The sequence below is a fragment of the Herpailurus yagouaroundi genome, unplaced genomic scaffold (assembly GCF_014898765.1).
Source record: "Herpailurus yagouaroundi ecotype Mexico unplaced genomic scaffold, PumYag 140, whole genome shotgun sequence".
Lineage (NCBI taxonomy): Eukaryota > Metazoa > Chordata > Mammalia > Carnivora > Felidae > Herpailurus > Herpailurus yagouaroundi.
Genome location: NW_024412395.1, coordinates 88,483,456 through 88,503,914, shown reverse-complemented (window position 1 = coordinate 88,503,914; position 20,459 = coordinate 88,483,456). Strand labels below are relative to the sequence as shown.

Here is a 20,459-nt window from a genome sequence, read left to right as displayed (position 1 = left end):
CACATATATATGTATATATATACATATATATGTGTGTGTGTGTGTATGTATATTTGTATACGTATATACATATGTGTGTATATATATGTATGTATACGTATATACATATGTATATATATATATACATCTATAAAGTATGCACTGCATATATTTTTCTTCCTTTTTTTCTTTCCTTTCTCTCTCTGTCTTTCTTTCTTTCTTTTTTTTCCCCCTCTTTTTACCTCCTGATGGTAGATATCTAGGATTCTCTCCAAAGATAACTCTTCAAAGTACAGTTTGTCACACTCATCAAAGTCTGTGCTCACGGTCTCAGGGTTGCAATTCACCACTACTGTCTTCTTGCCAAGTTGACGCAGTGTGCGGATGCTGGAGACAGCACACCAATCAAATTCCACACTGCTGCCTGCAGAGACGGTGAGATTGAAAAAGGGGTAAGAGAAACGTGAAGTTACAACACAAAGAGCAGAGAAACATATTGCCGGTCAGTCCAAGTCTAGGAAGCGAATGCCCTTTCGATGCAATTTTTTAAAATTTCAAAATGTAAATTTCAGATCCATTATGCACACTACATTAATAGTAGGAAAAACAGGGACTAATTAAACAACAATGACATGTTGGCTTGTTTTATATGCTAAGTTCTCCATTAGGTAATCTCCATATTTGAAACATTCAGAACGTCAAAGTTAGTGGGAGATCATTCTGATGATAAAAAAACAAAAACCCTTTTGAGGCACCTGGGTGGCTCAGTTGGTTGAGCATCCAACCCTGGGTTTGAGCTCAGATCATGATCTCATGGTCTGTGGGTTTCTGATCCAGAGCCTGCTTGGGATTCTCTCTCTCCCTCTCCACCTACCCCCCCACCCCCCCCACCCCCGCTTATGTGCTCACTCTCTCTCTCTCAAAAGAAAAAAAAAAAGGGAAATTAAAAAATAAACTCAAAGTGAACAAACTGACCTCAGTACACAAAAATATTTAAGCTAGTGATTGGAATACTTGAGTTCTTGTTTTAGTTATTCCACTTGCTCTGCTATCTGAGGGCTAAACCAAATGATCCCTGAAGTGCCTTGTAGCTCTGACATATCTTGATTGATTGGAAAATCCTGTCCTTTCCAAGCATATCCTTTTAAGCTTGGCCAGGCCACCCCATGCAGAGTGAGTGACCTTCTAAAAAGTAATTCAAAGTACAATAATGGCCTAAATACCTCAAAATATCACCTCTACTGGGATGCATAGAACTGAAAGTTCTGGGATTTGTACTAATCCTTTGCATTAGGATTTTGTCTCCTAAAAACTCTTGTCAGAACAGTAACTTATCCAAATATAGTAGCATGCTAATTTTCACTATCAATTAAGTATACACTTGATTATCAGCTCAGCTAGTCTGCCCTGGGTCCTAAGGTAATGCAGAATTGTCACATAAATAAGGTAAAATTTGAATAGGAAGAAAGAAAGGTCTAGAAAAGAGAAGGGTAGATCCTGATGGAAGTGTTCATGCCATTTAGCCATAGGAAACTAAGGTAGTAAAGTAATAAACACTTTTGAACTACTTCAAGATTTGGCCAAAAATTGCTAAAGTAGTATATCCAGAAGCACTTAATTACTTACAAAAAACTAAAACAAACTATGTTTAAAGTAACAGAATAAGACTACATACATTTTAAATTATACATTTTATCATTTCCATACTAGAATAATCTGCAGAGACTAAATGTTAAGTACGCTTGAGAAATATCATGTCTATTTAAACATACACTTTGTAACTGTAAATTATTATTATTATCTCATTATTAAATGTCTAATTTTAAGTGTTGGGTGAGATGTAAGAATTTCCAGTGGGAATGTTTTAATTAAATTCTATAATGCTCTGCCTATGAACCAATGAGAAAAGCTCTTGGCATTTGATATCAACAGACGTCATATATTCACAGATCTCATCTACAAATGTAATTTCTGGTTGATGTATAAAGTTCTTGAGCAAATATAGATCTTTGTGTAAAACTATGCCAGATGAGGAAATGTCAAAGTGCAATTCATTCCCCAACCCCAGTGAGAGGCTCAATTTCGTTCATGAGGATAAAAACGTAAAAGGGTGACATAATGAAAAGGAAGAAGGAATTATAGTTGAGACCTGCAATTGAGTACGACTTCTATCACTTAATAGCTAAATAAACTTGGGCTTTACCTGTCTGAACCTCAGTTTCTGAAATTGCAAAATACTTATTATAACATCATCTATTATACATAGTTCTTGGAATAATAGAATTAACATGTGTGAAAAGTACAACATAAACTGTAAAGTCCTATGTAAATATAAGTTATCACTTTACCAATATGATATGGACCACAGCCTAACACCATCATTCCATGGTCATCGAAATTGATATCATGCTCCTGAGGAGAAAAAAAAAGACATAGAAATTATTATGTGTTATTCTTCAATCTAATTAAACTCTTTGTCCTGTCACTGAATGTATCTTTCTCACCCTTTCTCTTATTGATGTGTGCACTGTATTAGTCTCTGGGAATCCATAAGCATAAAGTATAAACTCTACTTATTCACAAAATATAAGTTCAATATATTTTAATTAAATAGCCACGAGAACACACCACAATTGTATGTTCATGTAACCATTGTCCTTATTCTAGTTGTATTTGTTTGATTTCACCATTTTAAGGCAGTTCTGAAAAGTCAGTATAGAAATACATTATCACATCTGACCTACATAATGTCATTTTTATTACCTAGATTACTAGATAACCAAAAACACGAAAATGTATATTCCCCATGGTGACCATTTACTAAATCTGGAGCTTTCTACATACAGCAATTTGGCAGTTCCTACCTGACCATTGTAGGTAACATAGAGGTAGTTTGTTACTGATGGGTATTCTGCAGCCAGTGTATCAATCTGCAAGAAAATATAAATAAATAAATAATTACATAAATAAATAGGGATTTTAGTCCCTTTGTTATATTTTTTCAAGAGTAAAACAATTTGCGCTGCATTCGTATTCCTTTAAGGCTTCTTATTGTCAAATATAAAAACAATAAAAAGGTAAGTACAATTCAATTACTTTCTAATTCTGAAAATGAGGTGGGGTGGAGGAACAATGATGTAATCTAGTTATCATTTGAGCAATAAATGACAATACACACCCAGAGCATCATTGATTCATTACAGTAGTATTTCTCACATACATAACACAATCGTTATATAGTCAACTAGTTACCAGGAAGACTTACCCAGACAACTATCTAAAGCAGCTCAAATCAGAGCAAAATGACCTATATGTAAGAATGTTTTGGGTCTGCAAATGAATGCATAGAATTTAAGTTACCAATGGCACTGAGCAATGGAATGACATAAATACCATAAAGCATGGGGAAGAGGGGAAGGGGACAAGGTCTCATTGAACATATTTTGAAAAAGTAAATCAATTCAGTTCTCAAAGGCCAGGAGCTTAGCTTAGTGAGCAAGAATTCAGGGCCAACAGGGCAAGCTAGTGTAAGGCAGGTGAGAAGGAGGAAAGATAATTGCTGAATAGGAAATATTCTGCATCAAGCCTGAGACCAAAGGCATGTGCCCCTCCGCCCCCCGCCCCCGAACACATGGAGAAAAGTCAATGATTTTAAAGGACAAAAACCAGCTGGTGGTACTTTAAGCCAAGGCATCCTTCTACTGTAGTCCAAAAAAAAAAAAAAAAAAAAAAAAAAACAAAGGTACACCTAAGAAAGTTCTTGTATGATTGTCATGAATACTAGATGAGCTCATTATGCCCAACCCTATCACAATGAATACTAAATGAACCATAATGATGGGGCACTTAAAATAAAGTATTACCCTGTAAAAAGTTAGTGCCAAAAGAGATAACTATTCTTTTCAAGAGGTCAGCCACCATGCTAGGGTATTTTAAGTCCTTCTATTACACTAAGGATTTATCTTATTGCGGATATATCTGCACAGAGGTCAAAAAGTAAAGGAGAGGTCACTTTGATTTTTTTTTCATTTAGGCAGAGAAAACCATGTACTCAGTCCTACCTTTGCGTCCCAGTGCCCCTTCAACCTTTCCCCTTTAAGCTTATATCAAACCTATGCTGAATAAAACTGGTGGCATCATGGGCATTGACTAGACAAGTAGAATCACTTTTGAATTCCACCCCTCTTTATACCGGCAATGGCTCTATGAGTGGGTGCCTACATTTCACCCTGTGAGGAAAGGGAAATTCCTTTACCTGTTTAACCCAAGGGTGGATGTTTTTCTTTAGCCTCAGCTCCCTTGTCTGGGCCTCAGTCAGCCCGAGGCATTTTGAAATCTGCTTGTCTGAGAACCCAATCTCCTTTGCCTTTTTCAGGGTTTCTTCTGTAATGGACTCACTAGGAGTTAATGAAAAAGAGAGATTCAAGTTTAGAACAAACACAGTAAGGACTAGTGAACTGTTCAATTTCAAAAACACCAAAGTCTCCTTATTTTCCATCTTCAAAGTGTTGAGATCTTTTAAACATACACAAATAAATAACCCACTAAATCTTCCAGCCTCTATGAAATCTAGTATTTTCAATGATATTTTCACCTTTTCAGACATGTGGTTTCCTGCTTTCACACCCATGCACCCTCTTCTCTTCTTACTTCCTGGAAATCGCTTCTGCATTTTCTGTCTTAATGACTTTCCTCTTTCAGAATAATCATGGACCTTCCTCTTACTAAGTCCAAGAGGCTTTTCTCAAGTTTCATCTCCTTAACCTGTCAGCATATGACCTGCTTAATGTTCCATTCTTTAAAGATGTCTTCCTCTGGCTCGGGTAAGTTGCTTCTCACCCAACTTTATTACTCATATTACTCACAAAAATGACTTACTGTTTTTTTGGTTTTTTGGTACCCCCCGCGCAAGTTCCTATCTTTTGTTTCCTGATTTAAGACCAAAGGCCTGGCTACCTTCTCTCCCTCTAAACTTAACCACTGCCACTGGCTCAAGCAACATAGTAGTTAATAATTCCCAAATCTGTATCTCCTTCTCTAATGTCTGAATGATGCTCCAGGTCTCCATGTATAGGATCTTTGAGAACCCATGTATACCTGGGCATCCAACATTGCATCAGACTGGGTATCCTTTCCATAAACTGCCTCTCTTTACTAATATCATATATCTGTCTATGTTGACAAGATAGTTCTCTGGTTTTATGATTATTTCCCATTCAAGTTAGATTTGTCTCCTCACTTTCCTGATGCTCATTTCCATAGTATAGACTGTATTTGTATAGTTTCTCTCACCTCAAATGCCTTTGACATTCCTTTTATCTACCCAACTGCTCTCCAACTCCCAGCCAGTCTTTATAGGTAAACTAAAGCCAAGTTTCATCCATGAAGACTTCTCAGTTTGCCCTCACCCACTGATCTTTCTGGACTCTTCACTGATTGATTTGCTTGGAGCCAGGAGCATAGTTGGAACCATACTGTTTAGCATATCAATGTCACCAATATTTTTTATGTCTGTTAGCTTTTATTCACCATCCAAATTTTTTTTTATGCTAGATTCACATTCCACAATGACAAAGAATACGTTTGGCTCATTTACCATATCATTCCCACTGATCTGTAGACTGGCCCCCAGACAGCATTCAACAAATATTTATTAAATGGAAAAGGGAAACTGGACTTCTATAGCTTTTATAGAAGAGACAGAGTTATTGAAATCACCTTATAACTATAATTCAAAGTGTACAAAAAAATAACTTGTAAAGAACCAAGGCACAGAAGAATAAAATAGTTCTATAAAAGTATAACTAAGTAGCTATGGACCAGCTATTTCAAGCAACAGTCAATACAATAAAATTCAATTATAACATTTTTATAGTCAATACAATGAAATTAAAATATAATGGTGTGTTCTCAGAAGATGTAATAATAAATAAAACATTTTCACTGAAATACTGCTAATAGCATGCAGTTGAATTAAATCTACTGAATTTTGTTCATTCTATTCTTCAATCTTCTTTAATTAATTATATTCTGAGTTTAGATTAGAGAAGAGAGAATCAAGCTCATATATTTAATAGCTATTTCTCTGGCTGTTGGATATCAGTATTAGTTTGGATTTTTGCAGCTATGTTTCGTTCTACTCAATTTGCTTTTTCTTTGGCCCTTAAATTTCCTTCTGTATCTCAAGTTAATTAATTATTTCTCCCAATAAATTTAATGTCTCCTTTTTCTATTCTCATTTTGATTTTTTAATCTTCCCAAGTATTTGATAAACATTCTCCCAGAGCAACACATTTTCCTGTCAAATTCTTGATTATAATCTGATTATTAGCAGTCACTTGCTATGTGTGCCACGCATTGTGCTTCATGTTCCATAACTATGCTGTCCAATATGGTGGCAACTAGCCACATGTGAATGTTTAATTTCAATGTAATTAATTAAAATTTTTTTAATTAACATTTAGATTCACAATTGCACTAGCCAAATTTCAAGTGTTCAATAGCTATACATGGCTAGTGGTGACTGCATTGGATGGTGCAGATTACAGAATATTTCATCATCACAGAAATTTCTACTAGACAGTGCTGCTCATGAAGATACAAAACAATATTTGAGATAATGGAATGATAGAGAGTGATTCGAGACATTTTATGGAGAGATAAGCTATGTGGTACAATGTGAGGTCAGAGAAAAGAGATAACAGTGTGAGCGAATGTAGTTGAGAAATACTACGGCAGTAGAGGGATGAGAACAGAGCCATAAAGAAAGTTCAGCTTCATATGGATGAAAGAGTTGACAGATGTACTATAGGCAAGGGCAACTGCATCTGCAATGATTTGAGACAGTGATCGGCATGGCAGGTATAGAAAACATATGGAGGATTTGTAGTTAGGAGGAAATCATGAATGGTGAAGGTAGGGCAATGTCATTCGTTGTCATCCTTACATGTGTGCTTTAACACTTAGTGAACATGTGCTGTGTCTAGGGTTCTGTGCTACCTACTTTAATGATGGAGTGATAAAGTATCAAATCTCTACATTCAGAGAGGTAAGAGTATATTAGAAGGCAAACAAATAGCCATAGATGTGTCTGCACGGTGAGAGGTGCCATCGAGGAATGTAGAGACGAGAAGGCTGTGGCTTAGGGGAAATGGTCCCACAGCACTGGAGAAGTCTGCAAAGGCCTTCCCCAAGAGATGACTGCTGAGCTCCTAGGGCTTTTGAAAACACCCAACTTTCTGGTGTTTATCTTTAGTTATTGCAAAAAAGAAAACATTTTGAGACAAAAGAGAAGAATAATTTGTTTGTTGCTATTTGCTTTGGAAACAGATATTTTCACTTTTCTTGCCAAGATTATGTTCCTAAACCAATTGCTCATTTGTTTACGTGCAAGTGTGCATTCAGCCTCAAAGTGGAAGTGCTTGATAAATAAGCTACTTTCTAAGTTAGAACTATGCATGATGTTCTTTTGAAATAAATATATTTAATTGTGAGTTTTGCGAAAGATAAATCATATTAATGTTTACCTGCATGGTGAAAGGCTACCCATCTGCTCTGTGACCTGCAATTTTGCTTAAAATGTAAGTATGAAGCTTGAGTTACATGGAGAAATGCTGTACACATCACATTAAGCCAATTTTTACCCTTAGATTTTTCTAGATACTTGCTAGGGCATTTTCCTATAATTGTGAGATAGCAGTAAAAGAAAAATTAAGAATAAACAGATCTTCAGTAAGACATTTCTTTATTATTGCAATAACTATTTGAAGCAAAACCCATATTATGGTACTACATCAACAACCACACTAACTTAAATGACTAAATCCTAACCCTGAATAGCAGCAGTCCAGACACACTTAAAGAAACATGCCTTAAAAGAGCCATCACACCTGTAATTATGACTATGGACTAGCAAAAATGCAAGTCCTCCAAGTCCAAAGATAACCAGAAGTAATATATTTTGTCTTTAGCTCCTTTGGTCATGTTTTTCTATTTTTTCCCTTGTCTTGAATGATTTATTTTTATTTCTTCTTATACAGAATATCAGTCAATTCTTCAAAGGTTGCTATATTGCTTCAAATGAAAACTATAAATAATGGTATTAAACAAACAAAGAAACCATTTAGATTCTTCACATTTCTATTAGGGATGAAATAAATTTGCATTTGTTTTGTCCACATTCAGCAATGCAGTCTTTTCTATTGCTGAAATATGCATAATTCCTCTTATTCTTTTCCACAAAAAGAGTCCAAGAGAGCATATAAAGACATCTCCAGCAAACATGCAAAGTCTTCCCTCCCCCACTCACCAAATAAAATTGGACTCTTACCAACAAGCAAATAAAAAGAAAGAAAAAAAGAAAAAAGGAAGACTGATTGATAGAATTGGCCTTGTGCATAAAAAAGGACAGTAAATTAATTCTGTGCTCAGTTCTGGTGGAAAGAAAAAAAACACAACAAAACAGCTATCTGTCACAAGACTAACTCAATCATTACTACTCGACATAGAATCCCCACCCCAGAGAGTTTTCATTATGTAAAGGGGACGCCCAAGAAGAGCAACGGCAACATGGAATAATGAATCACAAATGATAGAATTTTGGAATGGAGTTGAAAACTACCTCTCCATAGGTGCCCCCTCAATTCACCCGGTGAGATTTCCAAAACAGCTTTATCAAGCTAAACTTGCAGAGTGCATGTTTCAAGCTCACAAGCTGATTCGCAGAATATTTTCTTGGTGAGCCCAAAACAGCTTTAACTTTTGCTCAATATTCAAACGGCTAGACCAATAGCATGCTATGACGTTTTTAAATGTCTTGAAAATTAGGGTGTATTGAATTGGAATAGTATATGAATATAATCATGTTCATCTATCTTCATTTGAATGCAAATATTGGGTAGGTATGTTCATATGAAATTCAAAGTGATGTATCTTCTATAGGATTTTATTTATAATCTCTCTGGTTATTAATTTCTGCTCTTCAGACATGTTCATAAAATAGTGCGAAACACTTCCCAATCCTCATTGAGAAAATACATGTTGATTCTGACCCACCATGGCAATCACAAAGACATGGATAACGTAGGTCCCTTCCCACATTCCGTGCTACCCTAATACTCCTGGATATGTAGAATACCAAGACAGGAAGTGGCTTGCCTCCCTCTCTACATTTCCCTCATTCACTTTCTCTGCTGCTTTTGCATAACACAAAGCTGGCTGGCATGTCATTACATACGGAAGAAAATTGACTTTATTTCCTACTTGTTCCGATACAAAATTTTATTTTGAGTCCCATTATAATAAAATAAAAGAAGAGACAGTTTGAAGACACGATTCATTAGCTTTGGGCCAGTGATTTAGATAAGGTTAAACCTCTTCAGAGTCAAATGCAAGATGAATAATCTTAAGTGAACATAAAGCTCATTTAACAATGTGGAGATTCAGACACATGTTCCTTGTCTTTATCTGCCCATATTGGGCTGTCTTCCATTTTGCCTGCTAAAAAGAACTTCCATCAGAGCGAGATTTTTTTGAAAAATCAAGTTAGATGAAAGCTTATTTTAGTGAGACAGGGCTATAATATTTCTATTTTTCAAAAGGAAAATAAAAACCTTAATTTGGAACAAACTCAAAATAGAATAATTACTAAAAGAAATATAAATGCTGAATTTGTAATTCAAGACTGCCTTTTGAAGCCTCAATAGGGAATGCTCCATTTATATTATATTGTAAATCAAGGGAGCATTATCCCAAGCAAGAAATGTGATCAGCTGAATGGGGCACATTGCACAAAAGCGCACGTTTTTAAAATATGCACAATAAATTATCCTATTATCAGGTACACATTTGTGTGTACTAGTATGTTTGTGTTTATCTTCACTGTGTCCTCTAAAGCTTGCTACAGATATAACTCATCTTTCCCCTTCCAGCTTTCCTTGCCTTCAGCGTTCAAGGGCAAACTCTTCAAAAGTTACACTTTCATCATTGCATAATAGCATCTAAACAATAAAACAAAGAAACACCAAATAGCTGTGATGCTGGCCTTTTCAAAATCTCTAGTTCCTCTCCACTTAGCAGCACAAAATGACAGTTCTGAAATTTTGGAGGGGGAGGAACATCTTCAAAACAATCAGACTTTTACATTCCCTGCCATAATCTTTTAGTGGTGAGACAGCATGGCTCAGCCTCTACCGAGGCAAGTCTCTGTTGCGTTCTCTGGTTGTATGTATAAACAATAGGAGCCTTTCTCCTCTCTCTCTCTCTCTCTCTCTCTCTCCCCGACTTCCAATGTAGATTTTGTTGTTGTTGTTGTTTAAAATTCTACCCTGTCATCTCCGAAACTTCCTCCACTCACACTTAGTCTTCAATAATAAATGATAAAAGGAAATGGAATAAATTCCCCTTAATGAGGAAATTTTCACCTGGCATAAAGGAACTGGGGAAATCTATTAACTGACTGGTGAATCGCCTGCAGCATCGCAATTACCAGGGGACCCAGCACACTTCACACAGTCCTCTCTTCCACTTGACTGGCTTTTATCTGATCCACCAACTCACAAGTAATACTAAACAAATTTCCCTCCAGATTGCACAAGCTCTAATGTGAAAATGAGCACTCCACTTGGCCTACAATTATGGGATGGGCTTGCGATTTTATATTATCTTCTTTTTAAAAATCCCCTAAAAGGCAGAAGCTGAGAGAAGCACTAGGGCCTGATGCTCTGTAACTACACCTGCTTTAAGGACAGAAAACTGAGTTAAGGCACATGTTCTCTACCCCAACACCCTCAGGTCAGCCTCTCCCTCAGTTTTGCATGGCTTTGCGGATTATTTTTGGCACTTCACAGGTTTGAGACCATGCCACAATCACAATCATGCAATCGGGGGCGAAGTTATTTGTCTTCTCATCTTTTCTTTCAAAAAGACAGGCTGTTACCTCTTTCCTTAAGAGAAATGCAAAAGAGGGGCACCTGGGTGGCTCAGTTGGTTAAGCACCCGACTTCAGCTCAGGTCATGATCTCACAGTCTGTAAGTTCAGGCCCACATCAGGCTCTGTGCTGACAGCTCAGAGCCTGGAGACTCACTCGGATTCTCTCTCTCTCTCTCTCTCTCTCTCTCTCTCTCTCTCTCTCTCTCTCTCTCTCTTTCTCTCTCTCTCTCTCTCTCTCTCTCTCTCTCTCTCTCTCTCTGCCCCTCCCCCACTCATGCTCTGTCTCAAAAATAAACAAACATTAAAAAAAAGAGAAATGCAAAAGACATTTTTTTCAAAAGCAGCGGTAGTATTTAGAAAAGCAAAAGGATGAAACCTAGGCAATTGGGTGAATACTACAATTTTCTCCTAATTTTTGAAAGCACTGTGTTTTGTTTCTGTATAGCAGTGAGGTATTTGGAGAAATTAAAGAAAACCTTGATCTTTACCTCTCATCTACGGGACAAACAATACCTGGGTCCAATGTTCATGTTGAAAGCACCCCATCAGGAAAACTATCTGTTAGGATCTGGGTCCACTTAGCACCACTGCAATAATGCTACACTATCCCAGGTGATCATTTTCAAGGGATGATACACTTAAAACTGCATTTCACCTTAAAGGCTACTAAAAACAATAGAATCCTCCAGAGGAAAAGCTTATAAAGCAATTGATACTGTAGATATTTTTAAGTAGGCAATTTTTAATTTATGAATCTTATGTTCATTTTTTTACTCATCTTTAGTGACCCCAATAATCCAGAAATATTGTGGTGTTACTTTCAATCTGGTAAGACCACTTATATACTACTGACTATAATATCATGATTATTTTCTATGGATACCAAGTAATAATAATGGGGAAAATGACCTAATATAGGTTTCTTGTAATTTTTGAGCCACAATAAATCACATTTTATATCTCATTGATTCCTAGTTGACAATGCTGTGACTCTTATTCTCTGCCATAGATTTGGTAATGATGAAAAATAGGTGGAAACCACCCTGTCACAGTAGTAAGTCACGTCTATTAGTGTAAAAGAAAGTGTTCTGGGGCACCTGGGTGGCTCAGTCAGTTAAACATCTGACTTCAGCTCAGGTCATGATCTCAGGGTTCATGAGTTCAAGTCCCACGTCAGGCTCTGTGCTAACAGCTCAGAACCTGGAGCTTGCTTCAGATTCTGTGTCTCCCTCTCTCTCTGCCCCTCATTCACTCTACTCTCTGTCTCTCTCTCTTTCAAAAACAAACATTAAAAAAAGTATTCTGGGGCACCTGGGTGGCTCAGTTAAGCTTCTGGCTTCAGCTCAGGTCATGATCTCAGCGTTCATGGAGTTGAGCCCTGTGTCGGGCTCTGTGCTGACAGCTCAGAGCCTGGAGCCTGCTTCCAATTCTGTGTCTTCCTATCTGCCCCTCCCTCACTCGTGCTCTGTCTCTCTCTATCTTTCAAAAATAAATAAATGTTTAAAAAAATTTTAAAAAAGAGAGTGTTCTGTTATGTTCAAAACAGCATGCTTTTATTTATCAAACAGCCTTCACCTGATCAGACTGAACTAAAGGGAGAAGTGCATACTATGGAATATTGCTTCTGTTATTTCTGATTAATACATTTACTTATAATTTGAAATCCATTCAATATACTCTTTCCCCCAAATTAAGATGTATACAGTAAGCAAAATCCTGGATTTTCCCATAAATATAGGTTTCTTATGGGTCCAGAATTTAAATCCAACAAACAAAAATAAATGCTGTACAAGGCCTCAGTAGAAAGCTGAGATTAAACAAGCATTCTTTGAGGTTTGAAAATCTGTTATTTCACAAATAAATTTATTTGAAAGCCCTATATTTTAAAACCTCTCAATTACCTTTGTTTAAAGCAAGTCATGTTTCCGTAGAATAGCTTTCCAACTATCATGTGTGTTGTTCCACACAACAAATGTACAACTTTCAATATATAACTTTCTTTGACTTCTAGAAACTATTACTTAGAATCTAATTAAAATAAATCACTTAACCGAAGCCTAGCTACCAATAAACACTGCATAGATTTTGTTTTCTTGCTAAACATAACATACATAGAAATAATTTTTGATCAAATTTTTCTAGTTCTTAATGAGCAAAAAAGCCTTTTCTAGAAAGCCTTTTCCTAATGGAAAGTCATTTCTAGGAAGATGTGGAAAAATTCTAGAAGTAAATTCCTGATGACATGTCACATCAGATCTATGTTAATTTGAGGATCACTACCTACATGGAAATCAAAAATCTTTATCACCGAGTGTTTTCCAGAAGAAGACATAAACATAATCATTACCACCCATGACAGCAAAAAGTCTCATTTAGTTCATGCTAATGAATATACTCAAGAGCAAATTGAGTTGCTCTCCTTTCAAGATGCCTAGAGCAAAGATGGTCCATTAAGTGAGTCCAATAGCTAAAGAGCAGGTGTGGTAGGGTAGGGTTTGAGGTGGTATCTGTAATGTCACCATGGCCACACTAATACTGATGTGACTACATGACATGACATTACATGACATGATTACATTATTATCATTGTGTTGAACAGGGAAACTGCCTGTTTCAACCTTAGATATGTATCACTGGCCAAATCTAGAGTCAGGCTCCAACTCTGCTGAGAAAAACAATCACATCAACCAGATGAAACGATTAACACGTGAACTGCTAGCACCGGGCCAAGCAGGTAATAAGTGCTTCGTAAGTGCAAATGCCAGGGGATGAGGAAGAAGGGGAAGAGCTGGTCCAAGAGAGGAGAGAGAGGAAGAGAAGGAGGGAGAAAGCAGGAAGAACAGTTAATCAGAACACAACCGCTGAGTCATCTACCTTAGGCCCCAGCACCTCAGCGTTACACAGACTTTTCCCTCCTCTGCAACATTCTTATGTGTCTATGCCTCGAGGCCATGAGGGCCACCACACTATGTACTCCCTGCAAATAACAACTGATCTTCTGGAGAGCATGTGCACCCAAACATTTTCTACGCTGTTAGGAAGCACGGCCACCATCCTATGCTCCTCAGGCCAGCAATCATGTACTTCACCTTCAAGGGCTGCCTCAGAGGCTTGATGCCTCCATAAAGACATTTCAGGTATGAATAACAGATGGAAAATTTCGGGGGGGGGCGGTCGTTGAGTGATTGATTATCTAGCTTCTATAACTACAGCAGAGGTAGATTATTTTGTGTAAAGGTCATTTCCATTGTATACATCAGGAGCCTTTCACTGACCTGCGTTAACATGGAGGATGAGGTGTTTACCTCTTATTTAAAGCAAAATTAAATGGATGTGTATGTGTGCATATGTATACAGTCTTTTATTTGAAATATGGCAAAATGTAAAAGGAAAACCCTTATCCCGGGTCTCCATATCCTTGAAAATTCTGCTTATATTTTTTTAAAGGTGACTCACCAGGGCTTTCTCCCTGCCAGGCCCCTGTGTTTTCCCCACAAGAGTTCTAGAGAAGGGCACATCTCTTACAAAGCTTCTGCTCTAAGTGAGGTCAAGGATTCAGAGAGGAAAACACACAGCTCACAAGTTGACAGCTAAGGAGGAACTGATCTCCAGCTGTCTGATTTAAAAGTCATATCTCTAAAAAGAAGCTTTTGAAAAGGGTTAGTGATTAGAACCGCAGGCAGAAGCCCTGGGCTAGATTCCTTGCTTTCCCCTGACTGGTGTGACATGTACTATGACACATGCCTCGATGTGACTCAGTTTCACCATCCACAAAAATAGAATAGTGGTATTTTCTACCTGTATTGTAACAGAAATGCATTTAAGGTCACCAGAGAAATACGGATCTCTGTATTATAAATATTGTTAGTCTGTATTTTTTGCCTTAACCTTCTTGCAGGTTAATTAAATTAGAAACTTCATTATCATTGTAAATACTTGTGAACATTTTTCACAGAAATTTTTAAAAACATCTGCAATATTGAAAACCTAGATAGTTCTTTGTTTTTAATAAAAAATATAATTTTGGCCTGTTCTCAAGGTACCATCGAGATTTTTTTCATGCCCAGACAGAAATTATAATGCTTCCAGTATATACAATCTCTATTTGATATATAAAACAATTAGATAAACCCCCTGTTATTAGAAAACAGTTTATTCAAAGTATTCCTACCTAAACAGTAGATATACAGTCACTTAAAAGAATGAAAGTGTAGAGATGCTGATTTACAATGTCTTCCAACACAGTGAGTGTATATCTTAGACTATATGTTTTTCAGGCCATCATTTTGTGAGTCTCTTGGAGCAACTAGGAACTATAAACATGTTTTCCTGTACTCCAACTTCCCTTCTTTGCCATGACTAAGAAATTATGATTTTCACTTACTCCCAAGAATATTTATTCATTTATTTCATGGGCATCTTATCACACAAATATCTTTGTAATATTTTTTTTTAATTTTTTTGTTTAATATTTATTTTTCAGAGAGAGACAGAGAGAGACAGAGCATGAGCGAGGGAGGGGCAGAGAGAGAGGAAGACACAGAATCTGAAGCAAGCTCCAGGCTCCGAGCTATCAGCACTGAGCCCCACGTGGTGCTCGAACTCATGAACCCTGAGATCATGACCCGAGCCGAAGTTGGACACTTAACCGACAGAGCCACCCAGGTGCCCCAGTACTTTTGAGTGTTTACTTGATGGAAGACATCATATGCCAACGCCAAAGAAAATATAAAGAATTGGAAGCCATTCATATCTGTTTCAGAGCTGATGCTATACCTTAGCAGAGTGAACTTTATTCTTTGTTCACACAAATCAACAAAGCCTTGTAAGAAAAATTTATAATAAAAGTCTACTAGGACCTTATGATATTTGGAATTTGCTGTGATGGAACTTACAGTTTAATTGGAGGATGTTACTAGCATGCATCAAATAATTACAAAACAATGAAATGAAACTGTGGTTCCAGCTGCTACTTCTATTGAACCATAGCTGGTAATATCCACTTTAATTTCTGTTCATAGAGTTGATTTATTTATAGTAAGATTCTCATTTTTATGAAACATAACAGAAATATAACAATAGAAGAGCAAACACAATTTGTTACTTCCTAAGTAAAATTCATCCATTTTCCCGTCACCTCTTTCTTCTTGCATATTTGGTCCTTATAGACTAGTTCCTGTCCTTCCTCCGGATCATCAAATTTGGTAGACTTACTCAATTCTCTCCCTCTCTGCTCTCCCTAAACCCTGCAATATTGGTGAAAGTGTCTTCCTATTTTTATTTGTTTTGTGTTAAAACTTCTCTTTCCTTGGCTTCTATGGCACTGGAATATATTGAAGTATATATTTTGTGATATAGAGAAGGGATATATGTTGTCCTTGGATTCTGAAAGTCCTGAACTTAAATCTTGACTCCAACATGCACTACCTCTGAAATCTTGAAAATTTACTTAAACATCTGAGGCATTGTTTCATTTATAAAATATGAGGGAGGGATGCACACCTTCTAGGAAACCTTAAATTGATACTTACATGAGAAAACTTCTGCAAAGGTCTTAGAACTTTTATTTTAACCTCTACTTAACTTTTCCAGCTTTGTGTTCCTGACTCTAGTTGATCTGTTAAAAGTATCTGCCTTATGTATAACCATATATATATATTTAATCTTTGAAAATAGATTACAAACCCATTGAAGGCAGGTTAATGACTAACAATTATCCATTGACAAATGTCACTGGGCCTAGTACCATGCCTTACATATAGCAGGTCCCCAATAAATATAATGACTGAGTAGCTGAACAAATACCATATGGTCCAATAAGAGCTCCTAATAAAGAAAACTGCCATCAAGAAAATATATAACTCATCATGCTGAAATCAGAAATATTGACATAGGGATATAATCTATTAATTCTTGACTATTAAGAGGCACATACATGCTAATTATGACTATATGTTATTTTAAGTCAACTTAAGATTTTTGAACTATCAAACATTTAAGAATCAATACACACAAAATATATAATATTCATCTGTGAATTATCTAAATATCACTCTGAAACAGTTTGGGTAAAACATTTATCTTGCCCGTGATAGAATCAAGTTCTCTCTCCCACTTTCAAAATACACATATGTAAACACTATTTAAATAGTGAATTCAATTAAGATTCTCAAAACATTAGATATTTGATGTAAGCTTTTACTTTATATCTGATTCAATAAATGATTAGTTAAAAAATTAGTGAAGGCCTATGAAATCTATGACATCACCTAAAATATCACATGGAACATAAAAATGAATTAAAAATAAAATGTATTCTTGGCATTAGTTCGCAGAGGCATGGAAATTCCCACAGTAATACTCCTCTTTTACATAGAAGAAAAAACCTCTTTTACGTAAGAGTTTTTAGTATTCTTGAATAAGTTTATTAGATAAGTTGTTTAGGGTATGATGACTAAAACTGTAGAATGGTAATATGTAGTAAATGATAAAGTTGTTTTCCTTTAGAGTTAATCACTTCATACATAATATATCATATATTCATCTTAGTTGCACAGCCTCCCAGTAAATTAAGAGGGGAGTATTTTTTTTTTTTTTTACTACAGTGAAACTGAGACTCAGAAAGATAGTGTGAGTTGGCAGTGAGGTCATAGGACATACCCATTGATTGCAAATCAAATCAACGGTTTCCACTAAAGTGTCCAACCATCACCATCTCATTATACATTAAAAATATTAAATACCCACATACTTAATATATATATGGATGTCCACAGACTGGAGTAGGGAAGATGGTCATTGGTATCACAAGCATATGTCATAGTGAAGTATCATCAAAATTATAACATGCAATTAATTATATGTCATATGTAAGGAAATATATATATTTCTTTCCCTAAGTTATTTCTGTATCTAGTATCCTTTAAGATGAAAGTTGTTCATTATTCATTTTTTTTCTATCAGAAAATGTAAATTACCTTTAGAGAGTGAAGTACTGATATTTCTCTGTCTTACATATAAGTTTTAACAACTTTTTGGTGACACTTTCCCCCCCGAAAAACTTTAATCAAATATAAGCACAAAATGTTCCTGTCTGGTTTTGCCATGCCTCATGAGCAAGTTAAATAAAAAGTCAATAGAAACTAACATGTGTAGGAGAGGACATTCAAAGGGAGTGTTCCAGCTAAGGTGACACCTGCATTATTACATCTGCCAGAAGTTTGTGGCTGCAGGGAAATGGCCAACTTTACTGAGCTCAATTTAGCACTTGAATGCCCAAGTGGAACTCACCAGGTTTGCCCTAGATTGTTTTCCTAAGCAATAGGCACACCTATGATTTTTCAGCACTCGCCAATGGACACAGTTTATCACACTGAACACAGTGATGTTCAGATGAAAATTGGACCCTTCAAAAGCACACTTTACTCTTTTTTCCTACATTGAATGTAGCAGTAAGTGGCAGTGAAGGGGGAAGAGAATATTAATGTTATCAGAATTAAAACATTAAAAAAAGAAGCCTATAGGATATTAGACAAAAGCAATTTCTGAACAATTCATACTTTAATCCATAGTAAATTAAATTTGTGTCAACAATTAATGGAGAAATAGATCCAAATCTTAGCTTCCTATATTTACATGATATAAACTGTATGTCAATGGTCATAGACCCTATTTTTAAACATCTAAATTGGACGAAAACAGTTTCCTTTTGATAGGTCAATCAGAAATAGTTAAAGCACCCAAAAATCAAAATAAGAAAATAAATTAAAAATAGTTACAGGCAGAAGACAAGCAGTTGCTCGAAGCTGGTAATCAACACCCTCACATTTTTTTTCTTGCCTGTTCATGTTGCTGTTTTTTAGGCATCATTTACTGTCTTTCAATCTAAAATTGCTAATCCAATGTGATACTATAAATAAAAATGTTTGGAGTATTGTATCCTGAAATAGTCCCTGCTTACAAAAAAAGCTTTCTTACAGTTGACTTCCTTCCTTCCTTACAGCAAAAGGGGTTCAACTGAGAGATCTGTGTACCTGTGCTTGTCTATTACTTCCTAACATAGGGGAAACTTATCATATGTGCTAGTTCTACAGTGATGGGACAACTATCCCTTTATGGACTACTGTTACTACATTGAAAGTGTAGGGGCACCCAGGTGGCTCGGTTGGTTAAACGTCTGACTCTTGATTTAGGTTTAGGTCATGATCTCACAGTTCTTGGGATTGAGCCCCACACTGAGCTCTGCGCTGACAACCCAGAGCCTGCTCGGGATTCTCCCTCTCTCCAGCTCTCTGCCCCTTCCCTGCTCAAGCTCTCTCTCTTGAAATAAAATAAATAAACCTTTTTTTAAACTGTCTATGACATGTAACCTTATTTCCCCCAGATGTATATATAATGTATATAATTCACCTTTCCACACCTCTAACCATAATATATACAATTATATGTGTGAGTGCACACATACATATATATGTGTGTGTATATACATATACACACACATATAGCACAGGGGTGAAATATCAAATATCCTAGGCCCTGGAGTCCTGCTCAGGTTTGATCTCGAATTTGTCATTTATTAGCATGTGATCGGAAGGAAATTGCTAAATATCTCTGTACCTCAGCTTGCTATCTATAAAATCAGGATAACTACTGACTTCCTTAGGTCGTGGTAAAAATTAAATGAAATAATGTAGCTAGAGTAGCGACTGATACGTAGTCTACAAATTTTGCGATTATTATCTTATACTTGGAAGGCATTCAGAATTGCTTGATTGAATCAAAGCTCAAGTTTCTGTACTAAAAGATATAATTCTAAATCCATTCTTTTATTACCTAAGGGAATCAGCTATATCAGGAGAACCTAGCTGATGAAGACATTTGACATTTGATTTATGGTACTTGTACTTCTGCCCTCCAGGTCAGATTTATTTGCATGACCAAAATTGAATCTATCTATATGCTAATGGAGGAAAGGATTACAGGTGAGATTTTTCTAATTTTTAATAGATCAAAATAAGTATATTTTTTCTTGTCATGAGCATTTATGAAAATGCTATAGGGGAGGAGCATTAGGTGTGAAAGAGTCGGTGTTGGTAAGATGAGCGAGTGTGGGGAAAATAGCCATATTAAAATGTGAATAGTTCAGTTGTGAAGGCCAGCGGATAGAGTCTATGTAAATGTTGCTGTTCCACTAAAAATTCGACAGACATAAGTTTTCTTAAATTTTTTTTTCAACGTTTATTTATTTTTGGGACAGAGAGAGACAGAGCATGAACGGGGGAGGGGCAGAGAGAGAGGGAGACACAGAATCGGAAACAGGCTCCAGGCTCTGAGCCATCAGCCCAGAGCCCGACGCGGGGCTCGAACTCCTGGACTGCGAGATCGTGACCTGGCTGAAGTCGGACGCTTAACCGACTGCGCCACCCAGGCGCCCCAGACTTAAGTTTTCTTAAACTTCTTGGAAAGTGATCCACTAATGGGAAGTTAATAGATAAAACATCTAAATCCCAATGGATATGAATAACAGGCATTGGAATCCTACATGATACAA

The 20,459-nt window shown here is 36.4% G+C and overlaps 1 protein-coding gene across 1 annotated transcript in view; it reads right to left on the bottom strand.

Moving 5' to 3' along the window:
• Positions 1-20,459, bottom strand: part of CPS1 (carbamoyl-phosphate synthase 1) — a 128,226-nt gene that overhangs the window by 39,464 nt on the left and 68,303 nt on the right. The window contains exons 22-25 of the mRNA XM_040476132.1: positions 4,235-4,376; positions 2,844-2,909; positions 2,328-2,391; positions 222-403 (exon numbers count right to left, since the gene is read on the bottom strand). Of these exons, the coding sequence (XP_040332066.1) occupies positions 222-403; positions 2,328-2,391; positions 2,844-2,909; positions 4,235-4,376 (454 nt within the window). The remainder of the gene's footprint in view (positions 1-221; positions 404-2,327; positions 2,392-2,843; positions 2,910-4,234; positions 4,377-20,459) is intronic.